The sequence below is a fragment of the Cyanistes caeruleus genome, chromosome 4 (assembly GCF_971803275.1).
Source record: "Cyanistes caeruleus chromosome 4, bCyaCae1.hap1.1, whole genome shotgun sequence".
NCBI lineage: Eukaryota > Metazoa > Chordata > Aves > Passeriformes > Paridae > Cyanistes > Cyanistes caeruleus.
Genome location: NC_141704.1, coordinates 30,077,867 through 30,100,290, shown reverse-complemented (window position 1 = coordinate 30,100,290; position 22,424 = coordinate 30,077,867). Strand labels below are relative to the sequence as shown.

General features: G+C 39.8%; 1 protein-coding gene across 4 annotated transcripts in view; it reads left to right on the top strand.

The window, feature by feature from the left end:
- The window catches only part of LARGE1 (LARGE xylosyl- and glucuronyltransferase 1), a 268,311-nt gene that overhangs the window by 223,842 nt on the left and 22,045 nt on the right, over nucleotides 1-22,424 (top strand). For all 4 annotated transcript variants that reach the window (XM_086887298.1, XM_086887297.1, XM_086887299.1 and 1 more), the window contains 3 exons: nucleotides 682-807; nucleotides 10,122-10,277; nucleotides 20,286-20,449. In XM_086887298.1, the coding sequence (XP_086743424.1) occupies nucleotides 682-807; nucleotides 10,122-10,277; nucleotides 20,286-20,449 (446 nt within the window). The remainder of the gene's footprint in view (nucleotides 1-681; nucleotides 808-10,121; nucleotides 10,278-20,285; nucleotides 20,450-22,424) is intronic.

Below are 22,424 nucleotides of genomic sequence, written 5' to 3'. Positions count from 1 at the left end.
ACTGTGTTTTTCAGTCAGATCCTGAGTTGCTGTCTAATACCTGCATGAGGGAGAATTTTGCAGAGCGGAGAAAGGCTGCTTGTGTCTTCCCCTAATACCAGATTGTCCTTGTAACTTACTTCTCCAGTGGAATGGCTGCTGAGGGGCAAAACACTTTGTGTCCCTCATGGTGTAGGCTGTTCTGCAGATCTGTCCTTCATGCCTTCTCCATAAAGGACCTGGAGTACTTGTTAGAACAATAAAGTGCTAGCTAAAGTCACATCTAGTGATTCACCTTGAAGCACTGTAGCTTCCAGATTCACTTTCCTCCCTTTTATTAAAAAGTGGTGCAGTGCTTGGTACCAGCAGGCCCTGTGTCCTTTCCTGCCTGGTGACTAGGACAGGAACCACACCTCATGCCAGTGGTACAAGATGAATGTTTGAAAACTTTGCTGGAGTCCCTTAGCTCTGTGTGTCAGGAGAGCTTGTTTCCCTTGTCTGGATACATATATCACCATTTAGATTAATAGCACCCTCCAAGGAAACAGAATTACGGAGAAAGGTTTACAGACCTCACCTTCCTTCGCCATTGGAATTTCTGCCTGTGAGGGGAAGAAGGACAGCCAGCTGGGGGAAGAGTTGAGATCACCTCACGCAGTAAGTAGAAACAACATACCCAAATGTTTCTCTGTTTTCTCTTAGGATATCTTCAATGCAGTCATCAAACAAAATCCCTTCCTTGTCTACCAGCTCCCATGTTTCTGGAATGTGCAGCTTTCTGATCACACCCGTTCCGAGCAGTGCTACAGAGACGTGTCTGACCTGAAGGTACATTGCACAGGAGGTTGGATGGGTGGTGTCCTTTGGGACAGAGAATGAAGGACTGCTGTCAGAGAAAGATGAGCTGCCTTAAGTAGGGGGGAAACTAACACAGTTTATGAAGACACCCAAACAGGGAAAGGCAATGTGACTTTGGCTTTGTTCATTTTGACTAGTACTAGAAAATTCAAATATAGATGCTGCTTTGGGGTTTGGCAAGGTATTAAAGAAGTGCTTTTCCTTCTTACATTCTGTACCTGCGACCTGTGCCAGTGCAGCTTATTACGGAATTCTTATTGCTGTCCCAGATCTTAGCTCTTCCTAGACAAATAATACAAAACCTTTTCTTTTTGTACTGGACAAGTTTGAAACTCTTGACTTTACATCATTTAATAGAGAGGATTCAGAGAGGATTGGAAAGACCCTGGCTGGAAATGCATTAGCAGAAATGTAAAGACCTTGCTCACTTCATATGTAGCCTATGCATACACTTAACCCAGTCAGGTATGGATGCTGAAAGCAGGCAAGGAGCACAGAGCCTGTGTGAATCCAAGTCACATAACTTTCCTAGACTAGCCTGAGAAAGTGTGGCCTGAGAAATCATTAGGAGGAATCCAAGCAGTCCTTGGAGAAGGACAACCTTAGCAGGTGTTGTTTGGATCCTTTTTATTTACTTGCAAGAAACAGTCAAGGGGTGGTGTTCCTAATTGTCCAATAATAGTGATATGTTGGTTTAATGACCAATGAGAGTTTTACCACTCAAACCTTCTTGGACCTGTCTATAAAAAAGAAGTTCTGGCATAATAAAACTAGCTCTCTTGTATAACCCAGCTAAAGAGTCTGTGTCGTGCTTTGTCATTCCTAATATAGTGCGACAACATTGCCACTCATTTTTCCAGGTTTTGTCCTGAAAGAAAAAAAAAAGGCTGAATAAAAACCTGTTAATTTAATGAAATGAAGCTACAGTGTCAGTTTAATAGCACATTTTTTATTATTAAGCAGAATAGAAAAGAAGGACAAATTTTAATAGATACAGGTAAATGAGCATCAATTGTGCTGTGGCCGTTTTGAAAGACCGGTCTCAAAGACTCAAATGTAGCCTGCAGAGAGTTCAGAATTGAAGCTTGATTGAGCTTTTTCCAGGTGTAGAGTAAGACTGTGCAGCAGTAGGTTCCATCAGAGTGGACTAGTTGTATCAGAACATAGTAAATATTAGGTGGGTTTTGGTGACTGATTTTAAAATTCAGTTAAGGTTTGTATATTTGGATTTATGTTCTGAGAATGTAAATTACGTTTTTTTTAAAAAAAGAATGGCACAAAACATTGAAAGAGGTTGCAAGGCCCCTCTGGAGACCATCCAGGCCCCACTTAATGCAGCACCAACATAGACCCAGTTGCTCAGCACCTTGTACAGATGAGTGTTGAATCTCCAGACACTTGAGTTTCCCCATGCTCCCTGGCTCCATGTTTCAGAGTATGGCCACCCTCTTTGTACAAATTATATCCTAAATCTAACCAAGTTTTCCCTTGTAGGAATTTGTAGAGTAATGGCAGGAGTGTTCAATATGAGTACCAGATACTGGATGTATATAGAAAATCAATCACTCTCAACACACTGATTGCAAAAGCTGTGCTTCCAAGAGACAGAAGTTCTTCCACATGGGTTAACTGATCTGTCAAAACTGGCCATCATTGATTAAGTTCATATATGAAGTAGTCACAATTGGCTATTCAGGTGTGATCCAGAGGACAGCTTTTAAAGTTAAATCACTATTCTGTCAGTACACTGATCACTAAATGGTTTATAATATATGTTTGTAGGGAAGGATCAACACAGGCACTTTGAAAGCATGATGGTTTTATGCCTTCTAACAAAGTGACAGTAGATTCTAGCACTGCATTCATGTTGAGAATCATATATGACAGCGATTGCAGGGCCTGCAATCACTTTTTGTTTTGTAAAAACAAAAAGAAACATGTATAACAGGGAAAATGTTTCCTAAAAGGTGAACTTCAGAAAAATATACCTCCCATCTGTGATATAGCACAGTATTTTGCTGTGAATTAGAGGTTGAGATTAATTTATGTAGTTGAGACAGTCTGATTGGACTCAGCACAAAGTAAAGACACAGCCATTCTACATGAGGAAAATATACTGAAGCTGATAACAAGGATCAAGGGTTTGGTTCCTTTGCCTAAACATGGTTTTGAGTCACCACAGGGACTCTGCAGTATCCATTTAGGAGTGGCAGATACAGCACAGACCTACAGGAGAAGATACCCTCTTGGCAGGGCAGCTGATGAGCAGGCAGGATAACTGTAAGGTGCTTTCAGTGTTGCTGTACATCTGGATTTAGACAGCCAATGTGTGATCTTTATGAGTGGGTTTGGAGGCTGGGGGAGCTCACCTCAGAACAGACCTCTGATCTTCTGAGTCCAGTGACTGTATTAACTAATCTGCTTCAGGTGAAGGATACCTAACTCATAACACCTACAAGTAAGCATTTGACAGAAGTATTGTAAAAACAAGTTAAATCCTTTCTTTCTTGTTGACTAACAAATTTATCTTTACAACTGTAATTCAGGCTTGGTTGTTTATTGCTGTATATTGTGTCAGACTCTCAGTTCCATTACAGCATGGGCTGTTTAAGATGTGAAGTCTAAGATGTGTAATACTCTCCACTGATTTTCTGGTCTGAGGCATTTTAACAAGGGGTGCAGACACATAAGCAATTTCTTCAGCTAAACTGGACTTATTCACACTACTAAAATTATCCCTACATATTAAATCAGGGCTGAAATTCTTTGCCTTGAAAGAAAGGCCAGAGCCTTATCTAGTGCACATAAACCCCCATGGTTTCAATAAAGCTTTTCCCATACTGAGCAGTTAAAGAACTGGCCCTCAGGCAGCACTGTTTAAAATTCTTTATACAATTAAAAAATTAAAAAAAAAAGGCATAGGCCAATTAAAGTTGTAAATTTGCATTATGAAAATTATCAAAATTCTACTTCTGTAAAGAAACCATCTGGTTAAATATATGAGTCTCACAAAAAAATTAACAAATGTCATTACCCCAAGTTAAAAATTTCACTCTTAAAATCACCCGAGTTAGTCAGTTCCATGGCATTTAATATAAATGGTACAACACAACAGGTTTGGCACATTCTGTATTTCATGGTAAGCCTGGAATGAGAAACAAGGTAGAACAAACCTCCAGGGTAAGAGGGAAAGAAAGACAGATTTTGAAGTTTGCACTGGGGGATAAAGAAGGATAGCATAGCAAAGAAGGAAGTGGATGGAAGATTTAAATTCAAAGGTAAAGCTGACCCAGTCAAGTATTCCTCAGCCAAATCAGAGTGCATTCCTTCTGTCAGACCAAAAAGGTGCTGATTTAATTCCATCTGTCCTCAAAGTCATGGGAGTTGAGGATTTGTCATCTCTTATACACAACATTGTGTCAAATAAACTTGGACCCCCAGGGCTGGTGGCTGTTCAGGGATCTCTGTGTGTTTGCAGACACTTCTTTGCTGCTTTGTTCACATTTATGCAAGGCTTAGGGAGCAGTTGAATATTTCATACTGCCTGAAGAGGATTCTAATCACCTTTTTCTCTTTTTAGGCCTCGTTAAGTTACATCTCTATATTTTTTTATTTTTATTTTATTTTATTTTATTTTGGTGGGGGACTGGTCTGAATCTGAGGTTCATTTATGCATTGCTTTTTTTAGGTTATTCCCTGCTTTTGCTTGCTTCTTGGTTGGTAGTTTGTTCCTGTCTGTAAGGAAATCTCAGTTACTCTGATTTGGCACAAACCTAATGGCAGGAAAGCACTGTGAAAGGAGGTAGTGAATTTTGATACCTCTGACAATGAATCATGACCTCATTGAATGAGTCAGTCATAAAGTCTGGTTGTCAAGGATACAGATGCTATTTACATACAGACAATCTAGTAATTCACAATCACAAAAATCAGATGCTGGACTCTTCAATGGGAATGTATCAAATTATTAGAATTTACACACACTCCAACTGCTTTACAACCCATTGATGGCTTTTCAAACTGGTTTTGAATACAGCTGATACTAAATCAGCAGATAGATAAATAATGAACCTCATAAATTCCTCATTGGGAGCTTGTGTTCTGTGATTCACTGTGTCCTCCCTGGGAATGTCCTCCACACTGGGATGACTTTTTGATACTGCTTACAGGAGTTTAAACAGCTTCTTTTCTGTAACTGTAATACCTCATTTCAGCTCTGCCTCAGACATGACCCATTTCACCTCTCTGTGTTCCAGTCCCTGAGCTGCCCCATGCTGTCCAAGCACTCCTGCTGTAATCTGCAGCTCTTGTGGCATTCTGCAGCCTTGCACCTTTTAGTGACAATGACGGAGGTGCTGCAGTGAGAGGAGTGAGGGCTCGAAAGGGTTAAACAATACCTCAGGTGCTTCTGTCCTGCCCAACAGGAAGCACCATGGGTTTATAGGGGTGGTTTTGCAGGCAGGAGGTCTCTCTTTAAACATCAGCATAGGAGCTGAAGGAAAAGAAGTTGAAGAATCCTTCAGAGAACCTTTGAAAAGAAGCAGGCAGGAACCATCTGTCAGCTTAGTGCCATACAGCAGTGGCTGTAAACAGGGGAGTAAAGTAATCCCTGGGACCATGGGCACCAAACTAGGCAGGGCAGGGATTTCAGTTCCACATCCAAAAAGCACTGCCTGGACCTTAGGGTTGCTGGATACTCCAGCCTGAGTCTCTTCCACTTAGGTGGTTTAGAAATACCACAAAATCTCTGTGATGACACTTTCATGAAGTAAATGAACCTTTCTGAGGAAATTGGTGCTTTTATTAAACCATTAATTTCTGATAAAATACAGTTTAAGAATAAAGTTTAGAGACATCTCTAATCAAGGTGTAAGTTACACATGTGGTGGATACTTGCTGTGTGATTTGGGACATATTTAAACTTTTTAAAAAGCCTATTGAGATGGCATTAAAGTGACCTATATAGGTGGCTTTACTGTGCAGTTTTGCCAAATGCTTAACTTCTACTGATTTCAGTGGGAAGGGTGTGGTTACCTAAGCAAGGAGTCGAGTTTTTTAGCAGGAAAGCTTCCTGTTTACAAAATAAGACTTGTTTACCTAAATTGTAAAGTGCTCATGGGCTTAATTAAGGATATCTGTTCAGTGCCTTGCAAAATTAAATTTCTTTAGGCTTAGATTTAAGCTTAATTTATTCTTATTTCTTGCCTTTCAGCCTGGAAAGCACGTATATAATTATACAGGATATCCTGTGCTCTCTGATTCTGGAAAGGCTGAAACAGAGTGAGAAATTATCAAGATGTGTCTTTGGGTGAAAAAATGGAAGAGATTGTGGTTAAGGAAACATTTGGCTAAATACTTCTTTTTGAGAGAGAAAATGCTTCAGGGGGAAAAAAAAAATGGTTAAAGATACCTATAGAAATAATGTTGTGTTCACGCTTGTTGTTTAGTGGTTTGAACATCATGTTTGAAATATTTAATCTCCCCAGAGATTAAATGCAAATGGTAATGTAGGGAGGTTTGCTAGGATTTTTGTTTTCAGTGTATTTCCATCCAGATAACTGTTCTTAGAGCCCTCCTAGACTCTCCCAGCATGTAACATCCTCTCTTCCCTCCCATCTCTGATCCCACTGTGTCATCATTCGAGTGCCTTGGGTCAGAACCTGGGGAATAAATGGGAACTGTGAGTGCAGTTAGCCTGTTACAGGCTACAAGCGTATGGAAGTGTTCCAGGAGGCTGGCTGTGTGTAATCAGGGAGGGGTAATGGTTGCTGATTAACTAGGATGGTATTAACAGAAATGTGGATAGTGCCAAATTGCTAATGACGACTAACCAAGTGTTAAATAGATGTGGAATTTTAAGTTCTGATCTTTCAGTACTCAAATTGCTAAATGAAGATTAAGGAAGTGTACTTTCTCATAGTTCTCGGGAGGCTGTGATCAAGAGTGGGAAGGATCCGTAGGTCAGTCTCAAGGCTAGCATTGTTCCTGAGGTATCTACCAGATAATGGCACTGGAATTTTGTATTTCTAGCTGCAGTTTCCTCTGTAAACCATCAGAGCTTTGGAATAGCTTAGAAACTAGAACAGGACAAAAACACAGTATTATGGCACTATTCAGCCTTGAAACAAGGATGCTGGAGTAATGAGATTTTCAGTTTCTAGATCCACTTTCTCTTTTTAATGTGGAGATAACAGTCTTCAAACCAAGTGAATTTTTTTTTGCTTTGTGATTTCCCTGTAGTCTCTTGCCAGCTGATCTTTTTTTATTTCTCCAATCAAATTACTGTTGTGCACAGTAAAGTCTCTAATGCAGTGGCCATAGCTTTACCTGTGCAGTCTTTATCATGTACCTCACTGATGCCCATCACAGTCTATACAGGAGTGTCTTGGCCTGCACAAATTCTGGTGTAGCTGATGGTGCAATAGACCATATCAGAGAGCCAGAACTGAATGTGAGTTTGTGGGCTGACATAAAAAAGAATATGGTCTTTGGATGTAGTGTTGTATATCAATGGTTAAGAGTCTTGTTGCTTTTTGTAACTTGCTGTTCTTTTTTATGCTTCCATATATCAGTATTTCTCTAATCGTGTTACATTTGAAAAGCAGCTGTTTTGTTAGACCTGTTTTGTGGTTCTTCTACCTCTAGAAAGACCTCTAGACCTCTAGGTCATCTAGATGGTTGCATAGTTCCTTGATGTTCTTTAGCATTTCATTTTAGCACACATTGGCATGTGCTGTCCTTCTTGATTAAAAAATCAGCTTTTTTGGATAGTCATTGGCTCCATTCAGCATTGTGCAGTTCACACCAGGCTCTCGACATCAGTGTATGTGCAGCATCCTGACACGTTTCAAATCTCATCAGATCTGAACCACCAGCTAAGCCCTTGACACTTACCAGCTTCTGCACACACACCAGATCCTGAAGCACGGCAGCAAAGAGCCTCTGCACTGACAAACAGCTGCATATGTCTGGGTTTGAAATCATCTCCCACACAGCTGGGACATCAGCAAATGCCTGGCTGGGATGTGTTGATGGGAATTTCGTACAGTACCGAGGAGCCTGTCCCGTGAGAATTTCTGAGGTTATCATCATTATCCATGTTTGTGTTCACAGTCCCCAGGTCTCTGGTGCTCAGAGTGCTCAGCAGCATTAGGATGCTTGTGAACATGAGGATGCTTGTGAGTATCTAAAAGGACACACATGAAGTGTAGGAGCAGTGTGGAAAGCACGCATAAGGTTTTTCTTAACAAGTATTTTTGTCCCATTTGCCATCTTCTTAGCTTTCTTTGATTCACTCTTAAACAAGTACAAGTTACCGGCAGACAGTTTCCCTTCTATGCCTGCTTCTAAAAATGCATGCTGGTACTCTGTAAAACTGTTAAATAGCCCTTAGGTTCCTACATGTGCCCATTTCCCTGAGGTAGAATTCAGCGTCTGAGATTTTTTTTCAAGCATTAATGCCTCTGCTGTAGTTAAATACAGTGAAGGAAATACTCAAGTTCTTTTCAAAGAAAGGAGATTTTGAAGATCCATTTTTTCAGTGGAGAAAATTTATTATAATAACTTGATGCCCTTACCTGCCCAAAGCTCTTTTCATTTATGTAGTGGTCTGTATTTCCACCACATGATGCAGCAGCATGTTACTGCACTACACTTCTGAACATCTGGACAAATGTGAAACCAGAAAAGAATGTAGCATTACCTGGGACAAGTATCTACAGCAAGTAATTTGGTCTAAATAATTTCCCAAATTTATGCAGTGTGTAGATGCATCATAATCTTTGTTTCAGGTGTTCCTATAACTGGAAAAAGCAATTTGCCAATATCTGAAATTATCTTCTTTCCCTACAGGTGCTTTTCTTTAAGTGCTTGTATGGTTTTCTGACATCTTAGTAGGCTTAGCAGTGAAGTCTCAGGATTGGATAAAGCTTTTCTTATCAGGAGATATTTTGTGGGGTTTTGGGTAGGCAGAACAGAGCACCATAGCTTTTATGGCAGTATAAATACTCAGTGGAGCGACTGTGCTGTTTGCTGTAGTCCAGATAGAATTCAGGCTGCATCCTGCTCTTTATTTATCCAGTCCACTCACTGGGCAGCAAATACCGTGGTTTCAGGGAACTGCCTGTTCCTGGGGAGCTGTTTTGCTGCCACCAAGGGAACTGCGTTCATCTTCTCTGGGCTGCTCCTGCTGTTTGTGCTGAGCTCCAGCTCGGTGTGTTCCCTCCCTGAGCTGTGATGTTCAGAGCAAAGCTGACCGTGGTGCTGCAGCTCTGTGCTGTGTGTGAGTGACACGGTGTCTTCACACAATTAACTTGATGGATTCAGAGAACTTCCAGAACTTTGAGCTTGGAACCGTTCCCAAAGGAGAGTCTTGTTTTTAACCTCTTTAGAAGTGGCAGGAATAAAACCAAATACGAAGTATTCGGTGATTTTTTTCTTACGTCTAAAATATAGCCTCTATAAAATGAAATCATTCCTGCAAGCCACTGTTGACTCCCTCTTGGATTTTCCTTAGGGCCCCATTTCCATTCACACTGGCAGCAGTGCAGAGTTGTATCAATGCAAATGAGGATCAGGCCCTTTATGCCAGCATTAGAATTTAAGTCTAGGCCACTGTGACAGTCATCTCCCATTAGCAGAGGATAAATATCTGCTAGAAATTGGAACTCAGAGGGTGAAAAGTTATACTTCATTGCTGTGTTGTGTTAATGCAACAGAGATCAGTCTTGTTTAAACTGCAGTGGTAAAAAGGAGGTCAGATTAAATTCAGTCCTTTTTGAACTATTTAAATGGGTATGGGAATTAATTTCAAGCTGCTTCTTCTCAATACCTAACCAGAAAAGAGGCTTCCTGGCCTGAAACAGGGAATCAATTTCATTAGCAGAAACAGTCATGTGGAAACCTGAGCTTAATGTTTAATACCTTTATCTCCATGTCCCTTGTCCTTCCATGTTTTTCAGCAGAGTCCATAAAGTATCAGCTCCATGATACCAGTTGTGGAAGCACTTACCAGGTGCTGCTTCTCGACACAGAGTAGCACCCTCACTCAAATGTGCAGGTGATACCGTGGAAGAGTTTCCAAGCACATCACCTCCAGGGTCTGCAGTTACTTGTGGAAGACACAGCAAAGCCCTCCCTATAAAAAGACAGAACGAAGTCTGGGTAGTTTGTGGGGTTTTTTCTTCTGTTTTTAAGAGGGCAGAACACTGAACACACATAAAAAGAGCAGATAAAGCAAATCTGTATTCTAACAGCAGGATGTCTTTTCTCCTTTTCCCTCTGAGGTGATTCACTGGAACTCACCAAAGAAGCTGCGAGTGAAAAACAAGCATGTGGAGTTTTTCCGCAACCTCTACCTGACATTCCTGGAATATGATGGGAATTTGCTGAGACGGGAACTCTTTGGCTGCCCCAGTGAAGCTGATGTTAACAGTGAAAATGTAAGTGGGATGTCTAAGACTTGATGATATAAAGGATGGTTCATGCAAAGCACAGGATTTCTGAACACTTGGAGTTGGTTGTGGGGATGGTGTGTGGCAGTGGAACTCAGGAGAATTAAAGGCAATGCTCAGGTTCCCAGAGTGACACTGTGCAAATCATTTAATCTCTCTGTGCCTCAGTTCCTCACCTGTAAGACCATTGTATTAATCCCATCTACCCTGGGTTTTGTTGCTTTTTTTTGTCTACTTTGCCCTTTTAAATCCCCAACAGAGGTAACATCACAAGCTGAAAATGAGGATTTGGGCTCTTATTCCATTAGGCAGTTTTGTAAATCTCACCCTTAAACCTTGTCCTGGTTTCAGCTGGGATAGAGTTCATTTTTTTCCTTAGTAGCCAGGGCTTTTTTTTGATTCAGTATGGCAGACCTGTAACTTTCCAGGTGGTCTTGTTTCTTGGTGTGAATTTGTTCAATATACAGTAATGGCGGTTTTGTGTTGTAGATACTACTCTAGTAGATACTAAAGAAGAAAGGAAAATACCAAGAATGCTGGATTTAGGTCTGTGAATTTTTGCTATGCTGCAGACTACAGAATGAGCAAATGCTTCAAGGTATACATAGGCTGTGAAACTGAAGGTTTTTTTCTCTATATCCCTTAACCAATCAAAGCAGTATTTATGTGTATCTGCATAAAATTTGCAATCAGAACCTTTCAGACTAAGCAGATCTTTTGAAAATGATTGAAATCAAGGATGTTTACCCACAGATGTACGTGTATGTGTATGCCTTTGAATTAGTACATAAATTCCAAAGTAAAAAACTGTTAACTGAAATGTTTATACCCAGATGTATATGAACTCCTTGTGGATAATGTGGTCTCTGGAGATTTGTAGACTAAGTACCAATTTTGCCTACAAAGTCTGAAAGGAAATAAAAAGGAATCTGTAACACTATACAGGAAAAAAAATATTTCTAAAAAGTGCAGCATTGTCTATATAAAAATCAATTAAGCAAAGCCAGTATCGTGTACATATTAGTAATTAAGAGGTAATTGACAATCAATGTCATCATTGAGGCTGGTAGTGTTTCCATTTAGCCTGTGAATAAAATGACCACAGGAGATGCCATTCCCATATTTTTAGATGTATTTTAACCCAAAGCACAGCTTCCCAGACACTTTCTTTTACCATCTTGTTGTCTTCTGAAAGGAGTGGGGCTTAACTGGGGGACACAAGGAGGTGAGGGAGAGCAAGAGAGAGAATGAGAGAGCGGGAAGGCAAGTGCACCACCAGAGCAAAAGAACATGAAGAAAGAAAATTCTCCGCAAGAGGCTTTTAGACAATCAGGTGAACTCAGTGTGATAAAAGACCACTAAGAGCCTCATCCTTGCAAACATCAAGATCCGAGACAGGGTAGAGGGTAGAATAGGAAAAGAAAAGGTGACTGAGACATTAAAAGAAAGACAATGATACACACCTTTATCACACTTTGAGAATGCAGGTTAAAATTATACTGAATTCAAAATATGTTGTGTGGGTTCAAAGAGCATGAATGCAGTCACAAACTTCTTGCTGTATTTTCCAGAGCTCCATAAATCCTTAACAAACAGATTTATTCAGACAAGTTCCCTGGGAGCAGTGCAGAGCAAATGCAAGTCCTTGCTGTAAATGGCAGTCCCTAAAGTTTAAAACAGCACATTTTACTGAACTTGTATCTGGTTGACAGACACTGGAAATGACTAACTGCTCAAGCCTGTTTCTTATTCAAGACAAGTAGAATGCAATATGGTATATAGTATGGCTTGCGTCTGAAAAAGAAATGTAACTCATTCCTCCATTTATAAATTATATATATATATATATATATATATGGGAAAAAAAAAGAAACTGGAAAAGAATGAGCTAGACATACAAGAAATGTGTGATTCCTAATTTGCCAAGAGACACCAAAAAGTTAACAGCCTTCTATCAAACAGTCAGATACAGGAAAAGGTCCAGCTTCAGAAAACTTCAGAGTAGTCACTTAAGAGAAGACATTTGTATTAGTTGCCCTTGGTATAAACTCCCCTCTGAACTTGGCTATGTCCTTTTATTGTAGAATATAGCAAGCAAGTTTCAGCTTTGAAGTTATGAGACCCTAAGAACAGGATTATCTTGAAAACCACTCCTGCCCTAGCTGCTGTAGCACACACAGTGTCACAGGTGTCCTGTTACATTTCCATGATCTATTGCATGATTATCTTCAGAAGCAGAGCTTCTTGTAAGGTGAAGAGGAAACCACTGCCATTCTTCCCAGTACAAGAATTAGGGGGCATGAAGTGGAAATAGCAAGTAGCAGGTTCAAAACAAAGGCATTTCACTCACAATGTGATGAAGCTTTGAGCAGCATGCCATGTTTCAGAGAGTATACAGATCCTCAATAATTACTCTTCTGGGAAAGCAAATCAATTGGGAGCTTTAAAGCTTTGGTGCTGAAAGTTCTTGAACCACAAGTGCAGGTCTAGGTTAGAATTTTGAGAAATCCTCACTCACCCTGCTTTTACACTCCCCTAGGCAGGCAGCTCACAGCTAGAGATAGGATGCTGGTCCAGGTGAACCTTCAGTCTGACAAGACACATTCCTAGCTTTCCATTTGGATTCATAAGCATGTATGTTACATAAAAGGCTATAATTTCTATTATGTCAGATACGTGTGAGGTAGGAATTGCTCTTTGAATTATCTTTTCTTTTCCCATTATTTTGCCTTTATTTCCCGAATTGGGACTGGCATCCCCAAAACACAACGAAGCTTTCTTAGGCATTGTAGATGGGTAAAAGGTGCTCCTCCAGCTGCCCGTGCTTCTCTGCACTGTGGAACAGGGGAGAAAATGTCAGAACAGCTCTGCTGTTTATAATTGGAGAGAATTACTTGAGCACTAAATGCTCTGAGCCCTGCTGTGGAAGAAGCAGTGGCATGGTATGAGTCTCACTCACAGTCTGGCTGTATCAAAAGATACCCTTAAGGCCGTGTTCAAATATACCAGCCACTGCTTTTCTACAGCTTAATATTTGTAGTGATGTTTTATTTACAATTCAACCTGTAATTAAGGCATTTCATTTGTAATGCAAATATCTGTAGCACAGGAAAGGAAGTGTGGCAGTGGGTACTGTTGGGCCAATTCTGTTTCTCTAAGGCCCCTTTACACTTCTCAACAGTACAGAGATGGCCTTAAAATGAATGTAAATTATGTATCTTCCCTTTTTAAGGACTCTTAACAGTGCCAGAGACATGCAAAGGGGCATTAGTTTAAAAGGTAATTGGACCTCACTTGAATGTCTCTTGCCCTTCCTCTGTGTATACATGAATGCACGTATGTTTAAATATATACGATCTATATGCATGTGGTACTTTTCTTTTTCTAGTGTTTGCTATGAAAGTATAATGCCACAGAGGGAATTTTAAGATGTCTGAAGTCCATCTTCAGATAATGTACTGCATAGTCCTGATCTAATCAGATGCTGATCTTCAGTTTCACCGGTCAGGACTGTTTCTAGGTTCCAAAGCACTGTAAACAGCAGTGGATAGAACAGAAACTGAAATACTGGAGACAAAAAAACACACAGACTGGGATAATTTTTCTGTTTATGTAAAAACACATATATGTATGTCAATGTGTACATGAATGCTTCATCCCTTCCTAAAAATAGTCAAGCTGAAAGTCCTTTTGTGTGGCAGGAGCAGGCTGGGAGCAGGAGCCTGCCATGTGCTAAGAATACCCTGAGTCCCCCTGTTCAATGTGCTGGGGTGAGGTCACACAGCAGACTCTTTTCTGTGAGTTGGTATGAAGTCATCCCTTTGTCTTCTGTGCAGATTCTGGGTGGGAAATTCAGAATATGAACCAAATCCTTCTGTAAACACAGTCATTGACTTGAGTGGGCCTTGGAGCATGTCCTTAGTCACTCCATCCTACTTACTCCATGCTATTTTCTCCTTCCTACACCTTCTTTCTTATTTTGATGCAATGTGGAAGATCTTTGGGAAATCCTAAAAGACAAAGCTTATAATAATCTAAAATTTGAACATTTTCTACTGGCTATTAATCCTTATATCCAGCATTTTACTCTAAAGGACCTACTGTAAAGCCTAAAATATTTCTATAGTTACTCTCTAAGATAATTATTGTAAGCCTGATTTTAGACCAAGGCACTCACTAAACCTTTGAGCATTCTTATTAAACTTCTTTCCCGCAGACAGCTTCTCACCAGGTACTTCTGCCAAAGCATTAGATCTGAAGGTTGAATGGAGTGTCCCCTCTTAGTGAAGCCTGTGTTCTGATCCAAAGCCCTGGAGAAAGATCAGTGGGAAGTGGATCACTGATTCCACTCAGTTTAAGGAAAGGATGGAAGATTCCCATTAGAGAAGACTTCCAAAAACATGGAAGAAAAAATGATCTGCAGGTTTTTCTTCTCAAAATTTCAAATCAGCGATACAAAGAAACAGTGTAAAAAACCTCCAGCTGTCCCTTGACACACTTGCTTAGATGTGTACTTACCTACTAAGTATGTTTTTACTTAGTTATACTTTTGTGCAAAACCAAAGATTCTAAATATGAACAAAAGGCTGTGCATGCCAAATAATAGTAACCACTAGAAAACAGGGAGATTCTAGCAAGCTACCATACACTATAAACACTACTAACAAATTTAGCAATTTCTGAGTGACTAAAAATAGCATGCAAATGAAACTTCCAAGTCAGTATCACAGCCCTGAACTTGCAGTCAGACTGATGCTTTGAGTACCCTTTGCTCCTGCTGAATTTCAAGAGTACAGCCTCATTTGTAGAACTGCAATTTAAAGTTACTGTTTTGTGATGTCATAGTCTAGTAATAACAGATGGTATATTGCAGTTTTGAGGTGAAATCCTGACTCCCCAGCTGTGTTGTTTCTATTATTGTAACTGTTATTGTTATTAAATGCTGAGCTGGCAGACCATCCTGTTACTTGCCTGAAAGTTGCCATTATACTGCTTTCAACTGTTTATTATATTGTTAAGTGGAGGAGCACGTGGACTAGGACATTTTTTGTCACACTGTTATGCCTTTTTTTTTCTTTCCTCACATTTTTCTAAAGTGAAACATGGGGGAAAGCTTGAAAGTTGGCCCACACCAAAAGTTCTGGTGACATCTCCATGAAAATATTCCATACCTCAAAGAAGGAGCTGACTTTTGGGCCAGGAACATTTTAGTGAACCTTGTAAGAAATTAGGCAAATTATTATGCAGAAAAATCATGGCTTACACATTGCCAGTAGTGTTTGCTTTGAGTTAAGGGAGGCTCAGGTCTCTAGAGACTTTTTCTTAGGAGTGTGCATGGATACATCTGACCAGATTATATATATCCCAATGACACAGCAGGGTCGGGCATGATGCAGGCAGGGGACCTGGACAAAGACTGGTGTTTTCTGTGACTGTTTCCTCTGAATCCTCCGTGCCATGTTCTGACTGGACAGTAGAGCTGAGAGCAAGAACCTGTAGTTGGTCTCTGTTCTGAGGGACATCCGTTGCCCTCGGTGATGTCTGGACAGTAGGGAGGAGAAAAAATCCAGATTCACATACAAAAGAGATGAAATCCAGGTCAAAGGCAGAAAGGAGAGTGTTTGTACCAGGAAGAGGAAAGGACAGTGGGTTAAGGAGCTGGCAGCCTGCTTGAATAGTGAACATGGGATGAGACAGTGCTGGGGCTGACTTAGACCCATAGAACTTCCCACACAAGAAGGAATGGGACAAAGAGTAATCTGGGGGAGCAAAAGCAAGATGACCTATCTGTCAAGACATTGTGCTGCGAGGTGGTCAAGGAACAGCTCAGCCAAAAAGGTTTGTCAAGGGTCTGGGGAAAGGAGATGCAGAGGACTACCAAATCTGACATCCGCAGCACTAAGATCAAGGGGAGCTGTATTTCATATATACAGAACTGTCTGAGATACACCATGTGTGCATTCTCACTTGTGTTGAGTATTTGCAGTCAGGATAAGCCATCACTTCCATTTAGCAAGAGTATTAGTGGTTTTCACATGCTGCAGCAAAATTCCTCTTGCCAGGTGGGTTTGCTCAGGCACTATCCTCTTTGTACTTAGCACAGCTTTGTTTCACAGAAGGCTCAATTTGACCCATAGCAAATGTACAAAAATTTTATGGTGTGGGAGGAATAAAAGTTTAATTGACGTGGGATTAGTCTGACTTTTATTACTTGATCATTGGAGAGGCCAGAAGGACTTTATGTAGGTCATCCAAAGCAAGACTCAGTGAATGCTTTTTCCTCTCTACATCATCATCTGCTTTGTTTATGCCATGCTGAAGGCAACTGTTAATTCATACACTTTGAAAGTGCTAAATGTTGCAATCCAAATTGCCTACTGGTGGGAACTGGGACAGCTACACAGGAGAAAATGAAACTGCTGCAGTTTATAACCAGATTTTAGTTACATCCTGGGCTGGTGTCAGTTTTCATTTCAGTGGCAAAGCTGAGTTGATTTTGTGCTATGAAACTTAACTGCGTGCACCTGGGAAAAGGAAAGATGATCTGAAAGTTCCAAGTTTTCATCTTAAGCTGCTCAGTTCTTGTAGCGTTAGTGTGATATTGAGCGAGTGACTTAAGCCTAGTGTCGCCTCACCTCAAACACTTGATCAGAGTGCCTACATTAGGGATCTTATCCCCTTCCCCAGGATCTAACTGGCCTCTACACACATGACATTGTTTGTTGGTGGGCTTTGATCTTTTTTTAACATCTAATCCCTCAGAAAATACTTCTGATCTTGGATTTTTAACCTGTTTCATCTGACACGATGTCCTGGGTTTTGGTGGGAAATGAATTGTTTCAGTGGCACAGCAGTTTAGGAATAAAACTATGTCAATCACAAATCTGCTTACATTAGGAACAGCCTTAGGAAGGAAGATTGATGAGCAGAGTAACCAGTTTGCCAGTGAAAGGTACATACATACAAAGGTGTTGCCGTGTATCGTACGGGTCTGCCATCTGTCACAGGGATATGGAACACCTCGAGTCATGGAAGTGTGGTAGACAAGTAGACCTGGAAGACCAAGGCTAAATGATTTCTCTAACTAGTTTAGCTTCAAAGACTACTTTTCCTGAGATGGAGCCTGATCCCCTGCCACAGCTTGTGTCCCAGAGAAAAAATTTAGCCCATATTTCTTTATGTATTTGTCTCCTTGTTTGACATTATGCATATCATGGCTGCCATTTTTATTTCTGAACCAAGTAGCACCATGATGCTAGCGGAGGCACGTGTTGTCCCCCACAACAGTATTTCCTAAGACAGTACCTACCCCATACAGTCTGAATATATTATATTTTTCAACTGTGAGAATGTTTCCTAGGGGTGACATTTCCCACATACTAAGTGGCAAGTAGCCTTAGCATTGAAACTCCTCTAGAAATAGAGAATCTTTGCTTAGCAGGTACTTGCTTATGAGAACACATGGTGTCTCCCTACAGCTGAGAAATCTTTGCTGGGTTGGGCATATCATTATCAATATAATGGAGGCATCCATAATGGGGGAAAAAAAAATCCATAATGGACTTTATCAAATCCAGCTAATACTAAGGTCTGTATTTTGATTGTGCACTGTATTTAAGCATCTGTTTGCATACATCTGTCAGCATTCCCATTATAAGCAAATCTTTTCAAGAAGACATAGTGTGGGAGCAAACTTCAAACCAAGTTAAGCATTCTTTGTCTTTAAATAATGGATCCACATAATATTTATGCTCTAGAAAAGATTATATTAGAGAAATTTTATGTTCTGTCTTTCACCTTCACCAACTTCGTGATTTGGTGAGTTTCACCATTAAAAAGGTGGGACTCCTAAGAAGCTGTGTCTCCTTCTCTTCTCCCACCCAGGGTTCAGTAGTGCACAAAGCCATAATTTAGCTCCAAATGTTATTCTTGAACTCATAATTAAGTATTTATAGCCTCTTAGCTTTCAACCCAAATGCAATCTGATAATTATTCGGTGACTGCCTGATTAATAACTACTGTGCAATTAAAATCTTCTGGCCTGGTCATTTGTACATTCAGACGGATAGTAAGGTACTCCTAAAATGTGTATTGCTGTTGTTTTAACCATTTAAATTTCAATTATCTCCTTAATAATTCTGTTAAGGCACACTGATGTCCCTTTTCAAGAAAGAAACAGAAAGATACAGGACACTTTCTAGTGATTGTTGTAAATATTGACTTTAATTCAAATATTATTTGAATGTGATTTCAAAAATGGAGTGCAGGCTCAGCTGAATGATATTTGTAAAGCAGAAAGAATGAAACTCCGAGGATACGTAAAAGAACTCCTGATTCTATTCCATCTAAAAGAGATCTTGATATCAATAGATTTGCCTGAGTAAAGATTTGTCAGGATTCAGACTCTCATCTTTCTAAAAGTAGTCCCTCTTGAGGGGTTTTTTAAGATCTGTGTGGAACAATAGCAGAGAAGCTATCAGACAGCCTGATCCAAAACTCATTGGAATCAAAGTAGGTATTTCCATTATTCAGAAGATGATAGAGTGATGTACAGGAAAGTACCAGGAATTATTCCACCAGCCTTCACAGGAAAACATCCAGTTGTAAGCATTACTGTGGATGGCAACCGTTTTGCTTATAGTTCTGAGAACAACAGCTCTTCTTAACACAGAACAAAAATGCCTACATTTTCCTTTTTGTTTTTTTTTCTTGAAGATGGTGAAACTATTACTTTAATCATTCTGAGCAGGACAAAAATATGTCTATAATTCAATAATCCTTTTACTGAAATAGTTTAGAGGTACACTGATTTCTATCAAAATTTGCAAAATTTCTATATAATGGGTATTTTTCTCTTTTTCTGATGAATATTTTACTAATTGACTATTATTCTTACTTAGAATCTTATTAGGATTCTTTTACAAAATCGGATATAAAAATGATGCCTTTATTAGTAACCTACATTTTAGAGCAATAGACACAGAACTCAATTTCACTTGTTAAAACCATAAAAAAATTTATCTTCATAACATTTTACTGCAGGTATGACTGTTTTGTCCTTTTAAATTTATGCATTCTCGATATCCTGGCTACATGTTTGGCTTTAAAGTCACAGAATCATATAATCATAGAATAGTTTGATTTGGAAGGGATCTTTCAGTGACTGTCTAGTACAGCTCCAAAAATATTTAGTTTAGGAATTGAATTGGTCATCTGCATAGACATTTGTCCAGTTTTTCACTTCTACCTTTTCCTAGAACTAAACTTTATTCTCTTAAAGCTACATGTCTAAGAGACTTGGGATTAGATTGCTTTGAGATGCCCCTTTTGACGTGAAGAGGCTTGGTTTTCAAGGGAGTCAGGAAGTTACCTACCATCCTCCAGGTTTCTTAAACTAGATATCCAGAAGCATAAATCCCTTTTAAAGTGAAGGCTTACTTCTGGCACCTCTGTAGTGGAAAGAACATAAATCTCAAGAAAAGGATCAGTTAAAGATGTTACTTTTCCAGCTGTCTGTCCATGCTGGTAGCAGCAGTTACTGTTCTCCAGCAGAGGCAGCAGACTGGGAATCTCTCAGTGCTGATTCTGCTGCTGAGTGTTGTCTAGTGGAAAATGTCTGTGATTAGTGTGAAACACTGCTTCTAGTAAGGATGAAATTATGCATCACATTGGAACATTAACTCTGAAACTTGATTATTCAATCTGTGATTGGTCAGTGTTTCATTGCTAGTCTGGATCTTGAAAGTATGTAATACAGGTAATATATAGAATATATAGACCCTAATGCAGTGTCCTCTCTGCATTATGAATTTGCTTGCAAGCCTTTCCTTCTAATCTCTTGTGCAGTAACAAGAGGCTCAGGAAAACCGTGCTACTCTGTGTGTTCCACTTCCATTCCTTGTTGCATCGTTCTGCAAGATGCCAGCCTCCTTGTTCTCTCTGATTTGTTACAATAATTACAAGGAAATGATGTTTACATCCAGTCTTTCCTTGCAGCTCCAGAAGCAGCTGTCTGAGCTGGACGAGGATGACTTGTGCTATGAATTCCGTCGGGAACGCTTCACCGTCCATCGCACTCATCTGTATTTTCTCCATTACGAGTACGAGCCTGCTTCGGACAACACCGATGTGACACTGGTGGCACAACTGTCTATGGACAGGTAGGGAACACCTCTTGCTCATCTGGGAGTGGAGACAGGGTTTTATTACAAGGAAATCTGACTGTGGAATGCTTTGGAGAGAGAAGAAAATGCACTAGATGTTGTACGTGCAGTGCACACACTCTGCCTGAGTAGAGCTCGTGAGAGGGTGACTCCTGGAGCTGCAGGAGTTGTTGCTTCTCAGCATTATTAGTTCATGGAGTTTTGCAGCAACTTAGAAAAAACAAATGTTTGTAATAGAATTAGGCAAACAGTTGTAGCTGACCCAAGTTTTTGCTTGTGTGTTTCTGCACTAGAGGATGTTAGTTTTGCTTTCATTGGCATTTTCCTTGCAGAGAATTTCAATTAGTGATTTTTCTTACAGTAAGAATCAGAACTAAGTATTCTAGTTTCAAATAGAAAGTCGAAAATTAAACTTTTTTTGTTTTTTACTGTGCTAATGTGAAATAAAAAATCTCCATCTGAGCAGAGTCATTACATCTTTATCTAAATTTTGATTCTCAGAAGAACATTTGAGCTTTTAGTTCTGACATGAAGTGGAATTTAATGGTTATTTAGTGGTATTTCATTTAGGGGGAAAAAAACCCATTTCATGACAAATTCCACATGTACCTTTCTGATTTCCACCATTGCAATTAGTTGTCATCTTGAAAGTGTAGTCTGGATCAGCCAGTTTTGTGAAATTTGTAATTGTCAGTTCTCTTTTTTTTCTCCAGCTTCTCAGTTCAGATCTAGTCCAAACTTTGTAGTTACTGCTGCCAGAATGGGTTACAAAACAAGTCAGAACTCCTTAAGTATTATTCAGAAACTGATAATTTTCTTCAGCATAGCACATACAGAATGTAACATGGCATGTGAATAACAGCAGTGCTACACTAGTAGAAGGTCAGCAGTTTTCCAGGAGGGTTACAGGAATTGAGATCAACAAAACATTTACAGCCTGTTTTTAAAATAAACAGAAATAAATAAGGGATATTCTGTTCCACTGGTACCTCAGCACTGCACATTATGTTATGATTTGCTATGCACATCAGTGTCTGTTCTATTGATTTTTAATTGAGGAAACATTTCTTAAGTGTTCACAAACCTTTGAGTAAAAAAATAAAGAAATAAATTAAGCCAGACCCTGATTGAGTGCCACAGTAAATTAGCAAAGCCGGTGTGTGCACATGGTATATTTTTCCCCCCAGAATTTAATTAAAAAGAATGAGCTGGGGCTCAGTGCTGATTCACTGGCACTGATGCAAAGTCTGAGCATCTGTTTCCCTTTCTGGATCCTCACTGGGGCACATGTTTTTATTGATAGACAGAACCACACATTTTTATTCAGGAAGAACAGCCGTCCTGGTACTGTGCAGGAAAAATCTTCCCTACTTCACTGGTGTGTTGCTATAAATTATTGATTTGAGTTGGAAATACTTTCTTTCAGCTAAAATCAATAAATAATATCCTACCAAAGAGCTGCTTAGCTGCTTTGTTTTCTTTCACATCTTCCAGTTACTGCCTTATCTTTTTCCATCTTCTTTAAACAACTTTTATTAAACTCCTCCGGCACAACTGTAGACATTTAAGAATAGTGTCTCAGATGTAAGATGACATGTACATAAACAATGTGCTGTACACTACATTCCTGAGTTACTCCTTGAAATTATTTTTATAGATGAGGAAAAGCAAAAAAAAACCCAACTCCCAGCACCTCCCCTAGTCCTGTTGGAGGTGAGATTGACATGACTGTCACGACAGACTTAGGTTTGCCTGTCCTATAGGCTTGAGGAATGGAAGAGAGGGATGCATTTTGCAAGCTAACATTATTGTCTTTAGATGGAAGCTTTGGGACAGACTTCATTCAGTGTTGTTCATTATTGTTCATCATTGTCCTCTTTTGCAGTGATGTGACATTTCCTTGAATATCGGCTTGGTTGCTTCACTGTGATTTTCATGCACGTGTTTTGGCTAGGCAGGCTTTTTAAAGGCT